Source organism: Mirounga leonina, unplaced genomic scaffold (genome assembly GCF_011800145.1).
Source record: "Mirounga leonina isolate KUSES-001 unplaced genomic scaffold, KU_Mleo_1.0 Mir_166, whole genome shotgun sequence".
NCBI classification, from domain to species: Eukaryota; Metazoa; Chordata; class Mammalia; order Carnivora; family Phocidae; genus Mirounga; species Mirounga leonina.
In genome coordinates this window covers 31,838,938-31,846,608 of record NW_023270418.1, presented here as the reverse complement: position 1 = coordinate 31,846,608, position 7,671 = coordinate 31,838,938, and the positions used below count along the sequence as shown (strand labels likewise).

The 7,671-nt window shown below is 56.5% G+C and overlaps 1 protein-coding gene across 1 annotated transcript; it reads left to right on the top strand.

Moving 5' to 3' along the window:
- Positions 1-3,693: 3,693 nt before the first annotated feature.
- GAL3ST3 (galactose-3-O-sulfotransferase 3) lies at positions 3,694-7,266 on the top strand. The gene is made up of 2 exons (XM_035012388.1): positions 3,694-3,818; positions 5,692-7,266. The coding sequence occupies exons 1-2, from the start codon at positions 3,694-3,696 to the stop codon at positions 6,860-6,862; spliced, it is 1,296 nt and encodes a 431-aa protein (XP_034868279.1). The 3' UTR covers positions 6,863-7,266.
- The last annotated feature ends 405 nt before the right edge of the window (positions 7,267-7,671 follow it).

The following is a 7,671-nucleotide window of genomic DNA, read 5'->3' as shown; positions in this document are numbered from 1 at the left end:
CGCATTGGATTTCGGGACAAGGGTTGGGAGATAGCGGCGACCACCCCCCACCCGGGTCGGAGGCAGAGCCCGCGGCGTGAGTACTGACTGCAGTGGCCTGCCTGGGGCTGGGGGACGGAGGTGGACCGGACCGGGACTGAGATCGGAGATCGAGGGTGGGCGAGAGAGTGTCGTGGGGGCCTAGTGCCTGGAGAGCATTGGCGGAGGGGGGGGGGGGGGACACGACGTTCTGCCCCCTGGAGAGCGAGGGAGGCCCGGGGTGAGAGGGGGAATCTGGCTTATCCCCTATGGTGAGCAGATCTTGGTGACGGGATCTCTAGGGTAGGTGGGGATGAAATTGAAGGAATGGGGGCTGGAGGGGCGGTAGTGATGGAGAGAGGAGGATGAAGGGAATTCGGAGACAGGGATGACGTGGGGGTGGATGGCAGGGAGAGGGGGCTGGGGGGACCTGGCAGCAGGCTGGGAGGAAAAAGGAAGAAAAAGAGAGAGGTGGAAAGATACATGATCTCCTACGCCACTTACTTGCAACCCCCTGAGCCCTTGGCCCCTTCCTTTCTAGTGCCCTGGGCAGTTTCCCTCCCTACTCATTGGGCTGTGCCATCCTCAAGTAAGGATGGAGTCTCCAGGTCATCCAATGGTCAGGTCCGGTGGTCCAGGCCAGGACACCCTCCTCCTCTAAAAGCACCTATATTGGCCCTAGGGCTGGGATGGAGAGAGAAAAGGGCTCATTTGGGAGTGGGTGGGTGTCCAGGCCAGTTTTCAAAGCTCTGGCTAGCTAGACCATTTTTTTTCTTTGGTTCCCTGGAGAAAGGAAAGCAATTTGCAAAACCAGGCAGCAGCCTGAGGTAAATTGTTCTGACTAAAATTAGCACTGATATTCTGATGAGGCTGGGCATCCTGACCTGTCTGGGACAGCTGAGGAAAACTCTCTCCATGGAGAAGAGACAGGGGAAGCAGGGGAGTAGTTTGAAGCATGCGATCGGCCGGAGCCGGGGGGCCAGGAGACCACCACCCACCCCACGGCATCCTAGAGATGACAGAGGTTAAATCCAGCCCCAGCCAGCCCCGTTCCCCAGATGCCAGTGCTCGGACTCCAGCTCCAGAGGAGCCATCATGGAGAGAACTTGCCAAGGGAAGGGAGGCCTCCTCCAGTGTCCAAGCAGCACCCTCTCGCAAGACCTGGAATGTTTAGCCTGGCTGAGTGCCCACCCAGAGGAGACAAGGTTACTGTTTTCAAATACCTGAAGGTCTGTCATGGAGAAAAATGACCCGTGTGGTCTAGGAGTGCAGCACTAGCAATCGTGTGGAGTGGAAGGTGCAAGGGGACAAGCTGAGGAGGGCACTAACGGCGGCAGGCTGATCCCAGCTGTGCCAGACACAACTTTTGAACAGCTTGAGGCTGCTCAGAAATGGACCAGGCTGTACCTGAAGGTGGTGAGCATCCCGTCACTGGTGGTGGCCAAGCAGAAACTGGTGCCCACCTCTGAGGGCTGGTGTCCAGGGAGTTCTTGTGCTGATGATTCCCTATTCCAAGGGGGCCTCAGACTGGAGTCTGGCTGGCCGGGTCCCCAGAGCTAAGACATGGAGGGGAGTGGGATGGAGAGGACCACCAAGCACTGTCGTCCTTCTCTATGCAGCCTGGTTGAAGCATTCTCCAAGCAAATTCTCCCAGTGTAGCTCCCTCCAGGCTTGACCTCCTTGGGTGACCCAGAGTCCACTGAAAATAGGGTAGTTTTAGCGAGTTTAGCACAGATGAGAATAGGTTGCCCCCCCCCCACTCTGCCCCCTTGAAAACTCCCATCTTGTCACCAAATCCTCAAGGCAGGATGAGTGGCAGAGGCCACAGGCTCTGACTTCCTCTTGTAGGCTTCCTTGCTCAGGCAAAGCCAGCCCTTCTCTGCCCCTATCAATTCTTGAAAACACAGCAGGGCCTTAGGCTTTCTCTGCTATGCCCTTGGTTAACCCTCTGTGGCTGTACCCTTTACCTCCCTCGGCTCCAGGCAGATTAAGTCTGTCTGCAGGCTGGTGGAGGAAACCAGGTGATGGGGCCTGGAGAGAAAGGAAAGGCATAAGCAGGACATCTTTCTACCCAAACAGGTTTAAATGTAATCCAGGATTAACGAGGGGCCAGGGGAGGTAGCGGTAAAGAAGAGGGACTGGAAACCAAGCTTCAAGCCCCAGGGGAAAGTGATGGTCAAAAGTTTTTACATTACCTCATCCCTCCTGGGACCCAGGTGTCCTAGTTCCAAGTATGTGCAAATGCCCACAGGGTTCCAGGCTCCCTCTCCCCTTTCAAGACATGTGTATGTGAGGCTGAAGCTGAACCCAGACCTGGAGACTGAGGCCTCTGAGACAGGGACCCTACAACAGTGGGGAGACAGGCATTGCTGCTGAAACTGACTTTCCATAGCACTGCCAAAGGCCAGGCTGCCCTTGAGCCAAGGCATTCACATGGGGACAGGTGACTGGCCGGAAAGCAGGCCCTTCTTCTGCCTCTCACTCCTGCCACTCACCTGGGATGGAAGCCCACCTTCTCCCGGAGAATCTCCGCAGAACAACAAGCAGGAGCACCTCTGTATTCACCACACCCCCACCCCTCTGCCAGGCTGCCATGTCCCCGCCTTGGCCAGGCACCTCTCACTGCAGAGTCAGCTGATGGGGCGGCCAGGGTTTCAGGTGTCTGGGGATGAAATCCAGATAGGGTTCTGATTTCAAGTCCTTCCTTTCTTTCCCTCATGGATTTATTGGTCTTGGGCCCCCAGGGCAGGTGCCCAGCTAGGAAGGCTCAGGGCTCAGAAGCATGCAGAACTGCCAGAGTCCAGAGCAGGGATGGGGAAACCAGTTCTCTGTGGAAGCAGCACACATAACGTCTAGGGGGATGGGCTTTGAAACCAGAAAGAGCAGGTCTGAATCCTGATTCTGCCAACAGCTGTGTGACCACAGGACAAGTAGCGCCATCCCTAGAGCCTCAGTCTCCTTGTCTGCAAAATGGGGAATAATACCTATGTTAGGGTGTGGTGGGCATTAAATGAAATTAAGTATGTAATAGTATAGTACGTGTTGTAAGCCTGCAGTATTGATCCCTTGCCCAAGTCAAGAGACTCGAGAAGCTATAGGTCTGGTTAGTGGTTTCTGAGGAGCTCAGTCTCTGGGGAGTCAAGACCAACTCTTGGCTGAAGCAGTCAGGCAAGGAGTCCTGGAGGAGGGATACCTTGAACTGAAACTTCTGTGCTTTAAGCCAAGCCCTGGTGCTAAGGTAAGTCTACTGGGGAGACAGATACAAATGACCACAAGACAAAGACTAATTAAGGGTCAGGGAGAGAAGCCAAGACAGGGCTCAAGGGAGGAGTAGCTACAGCTTGAAGGGCTGGCCACACCCCAGAGCCTGTAATTCCACCCAAGACTAAGTTATCTGGAGCCGTGCGGAGATAGGGTCTTGGTAATGGGAGGTAGGAATCCGATCTTCTCTGGCTTCTCTGCTCACCCCACCCTTTGGAGCTCTCCTTTGCAGCAGTCCTGCTGGGGCCCACAGCCCATCTCCTCTGCCTGCTGCAAACCTGTTTGCCTCCTCCTTCTGCCAGGCCTCTCAGGAATACTGGCCCTGCTACCAGAGCCCCAGGAGCCCCCATGAGTGTCGGCGAAGGGAGTCCTGGATAGCGAGGCCCCGGCTGGTCCAGGGGTGGGTACCACATCATGCCACCCATCCTCCAGCACGTGCAGCAGGCCACCAAGATGATGAGCCGAAGGAAAATCCTGCTGCTGGTGCTAGGGTGCAGCACCTTAAGCCTCCTCATCCACCAGGGGGCACAGCTCAGCTGGTAAGGGGGCAGGGCCTCAGTGTGGGGGCGGGACCCAGGCAAGTTGCATTCTTGCCGGGTTGGCAACAGAACTGGGAGCTCTCCTTCCCATTCCTTCTATCTGCCAGGAGAGTCTGTCTTCTGCTGGGTTTTGCTCCTTCCCCCTATTCTTAAAAGTGCTTTCTATACATTCTCTTTAGATCCACACAACTTCCCTGGGCAGGGACTGGTCTTCATTGAAAGGTTGCTTGAAGGCACAGAGTTAGTCAGTGGCTAAACTGGGATTCTAATCCAGTCCAAGTCCTTCCCACGGCATTCTGAGTGCCTCCCCCAAAGGACTGCAAACTTCTCATTGCTTCTGCTGTGCTAGGCAAATGCCCTCACTTCTCTGAGCCTGTTTCCTCATCTATAGAATGGAAATGATGGTATGTGTGACCCAGTCAGCCATCCTGATACAGGATACCATGTGACAACTAATAGGAGCCCTTGCCCTACGCCCGGCTATGTGAACCCAACAAATCCCTGCACCCTTCAGGACCTCAGCTTCCCATTTCCTACATTATCTGCCCATGAGAATGGTGTGAATGGGCTCAGTTCTCCTTGTCGGAGGATTTGCTGGTCTTTAGGAGGGGCATCTGGGTAGATATAACCCTGAGCCCAAACCAGCCACAGATAGAAAATCTCAGTGGTGGTCTCAAAGGTGCTTAGAGTAGTCCTCATTACATGATGCTTAGGACAGAAAAGAAATGAGAGTAACTCAAAGTCTGAAGGGAATTTACAGGTCATCTGTAATCCCCAACACCTTTGTTTCAGGAACAAGGAAACAGAAATGAAAGCTTCATGAAGGCTAGGAGTATTCTCTGCTTTTTATACTAGCAAAATTCTTGAGCCTAGAACAGTGCCTGGCACATAATAGATGCTCAAAAAAAATTTGTTGACTGAACGAACGAAGCTCCAGGGAACTTAACAGAATCGTATAACAAATAGATTGCCTCAAAGCCCATGCCACTCATCGACAAGATGAGGAGCCAGAGAAAGAGGAAAAATGAGAAAGAAGACAGAGAACAAGAGAATATGGTGACTTTATCTGAGTTGCCAGAAAACGTAAATGATTCTTCTCCTGGTCTTCAGTTTCTATAGGTGTAGAGTAGACTTTCTCAAGGATCTCCAAGGGCCTCTGTCCTTATAATAGTTATCTATTTCTGTGTGGCCAAATTACCTCAAAACTTAGCACGTGAACACATCAAACATTTATTATCTTGCTTCTGTGGGTCAGGCATCCATGTGTGGCTTAGCTGGGTACCTCTGGCTCAAGGTCACAGGGAGTTGCAATCAAGCTGGCTGCTGAAGATGCAGTCTCATCTGAAGGTCTGACTGGAAGTGCTCCCCTTCCACGCTCATTCATGTGGTTGCTGGCAGCATTCAGTTCTTCAAGCAGGCAGACAGACTGAGGGCCCAGTACCTCCTGGACTGTTGCCACCTGGTACTTCCCCATAAGGGCTGCTCACAGTATGGCAGCTTGCTTCTCCCTGCCTGAGTTATCCTAGAGAGAGAGGGAGAGACACCAAGATAGAAGCCATAGTCTTTTTATAATGTAATCTCAAGAGTGACACCCCCTCGTTTCTCCCTATTCTATTCCCTAACGGCATCAATAAGTCCTGCTGATACTCACGGGGAGGGAAATACACGAGAGAGTGAATACCCAGAGGCCTGCAGGGATCACTGGGGGTCCTCTTAGAGGCTGCCTGCCATACCCCTCTACGGGTCCACGAGTATAGCCCAGGATGGGCCGTTCTGTGCCCGTCTTACCGTCCACGGGGAGGGGCAGGGGTCGAGACGCACCCCTCTCACACTTCCTTCCCCCTGCAAACTGCCCCCACCCCGGACTTGGCAGGTACCCCAAGCTGTTTCCTCTGAGCTGCCCGCCTCTGCGGGACTCACCGCCCCGCCCCAAGCACATGACTGTGGCCTTCCTGAAGACGCACAAGACTGCAGGCACCACCGTCCAGAACATCCTGTTCCGCTTCGCCGAGCGCCACAACCTGACGGTGGCCCTGCCGCACCCGAGCTGCGAGCACCAGTTCTGCTACCCCCGCAACTTCTCGGCACACTTCGTGCACCCAGCCACGCGGCCACCACACATGCTAGCCAGCCACCTGCGCTTCGACCGCGCGGAACTCGAGCGCCTCATGCCGCCCGGCACCGTCTACGTCACCATCCTGCGCGAGCCGGCCGCCATGTTCGAGTCGCTCTTCAGCTACTACAACCAGTACTGCCCGGCCTTTCGGCGCGTGCCCAACGCGTCGCTCGAGGCCTTCCTGCGCGCGCCCGAGGCCTACTACCGCGCCGGGGAGCACTTCGCCATGTTCGCGCACAACACGCTGGCCTACGACCTGGGCGGCGACAACGAGCGCAGCCCGCGCGACGACGCCGCCTACCTGGCGGGCCTCATCCGCCAGGTGGAGGAGGTCTTCTCGCTCGTCATGATCGCCGAATACTTCGACGAGTCGCTGGTGCTGCTGCGGCGCCTGCTGGCCTGGGACCTGGACGACGTGCTCTACGCCAAGCTCAACGCGCGCGCCGCCAGCTCGCGCCTCGCCGCCATCCCCGCGGCGCTGGCGCGGGCCGCGCGCGCCTGGAACGCGCTCGACGCGGGCCTCTACGACCACTTCAACGCCACGTTCTGGCGCCGCGTGGCGAGCGCCGGCCGCGCCTGCGTGGAGCGCGAGGCGCGTGAGCTGCGCGAGGCCCGGGAGCGCCTGCTGCGGCGCTGCTTCGGCGAGGAGCCCGTGCTGCGGCCCGCCGCGCAGATCCGCACCAAGCAGCTGCAGCCGTGGCAGCCCAGCCGCAAGGTGGACATCATGGGCTACGACCTGCCCAGCGGCGGCGCCGGGCCAGCCACCGAGGCCTGCCTCAAGCTGGCCATGCCCGAGGTGCAGTACTCGAGCTACCTGCTGCGCAAGCAAAAGCGCCGGGGCGGCGTGCGGGCCCGGCCTGAACCGGTCCTGGACAATCCTCCGCCCCGGCCCATCCGGGCGCTGCCCCGCGGCCCCCAGGGCCACTGAGCTCTGAAGTGTCTGGGTCCTACCCTGCCCACCGGGAGTCCTGCCTGGGAACTGCCCCAGCTCCCACCTCGTCAGGGCCCCTTCTGCTCAGTTCTTGGGGCCGCATCTCCCAATCTGAGCCTGCCTCCCTAGGGTGAGTTGAACCCCGCCTTCGTGGAGGGTGCTGATAGGCCCGATCAAGCCCCGGGCCACCCTTGTCTCCTTCCTGACTGGTTGGTGACCTTAACAAGAGGTCTGAGGCCTGTCCAGAACTGCCCACCCTGCCTTTTTCTGTGGGTTGAGCCACCCACCTGTCTTTTCCAAGTGGGTGAGCCCAGGCCTCACGCAGAAGGGGGCTGAGCCCTGGGAAAGGCTGCTTTGCCTGTCAGCTTCCCCGGGGCTCTTGCTCTTCCTCCCAGGGGTCAGAGACCTCCACACCGTCTGTCTTCCAGGTTCCACCCTCCCCACAGACCTAAGCTGCTCCCAGACTCCCAGAACCAAGAGTTCTTGGGTTGGGCTTTTTGTTTGGTTGGTTTTTCTTTTCTTTTTTTTTTTTAATAAAATATCTTTAAAAGGCACAGGTTGTATGTCAGTCATTGAAAGCCAGATTTCCCATGTTTGAGGATGAGGTGGACACCCAAAAATAGCAGCTGTGACTGTCACCGTGAGGAAGAGGGCCCAGGCTCAATCAGGCTCTTCCACCACCCTTCCCAGAGGCTCGCAACCCTCATCAACCCCCCCTTGACTGACTGGGCTCACCGACGCAGACTGGCCACCTCAGCTCCACTATTTTCCTTTGAGAAAAGCTAAATCATGCCTTTTTATTCAAT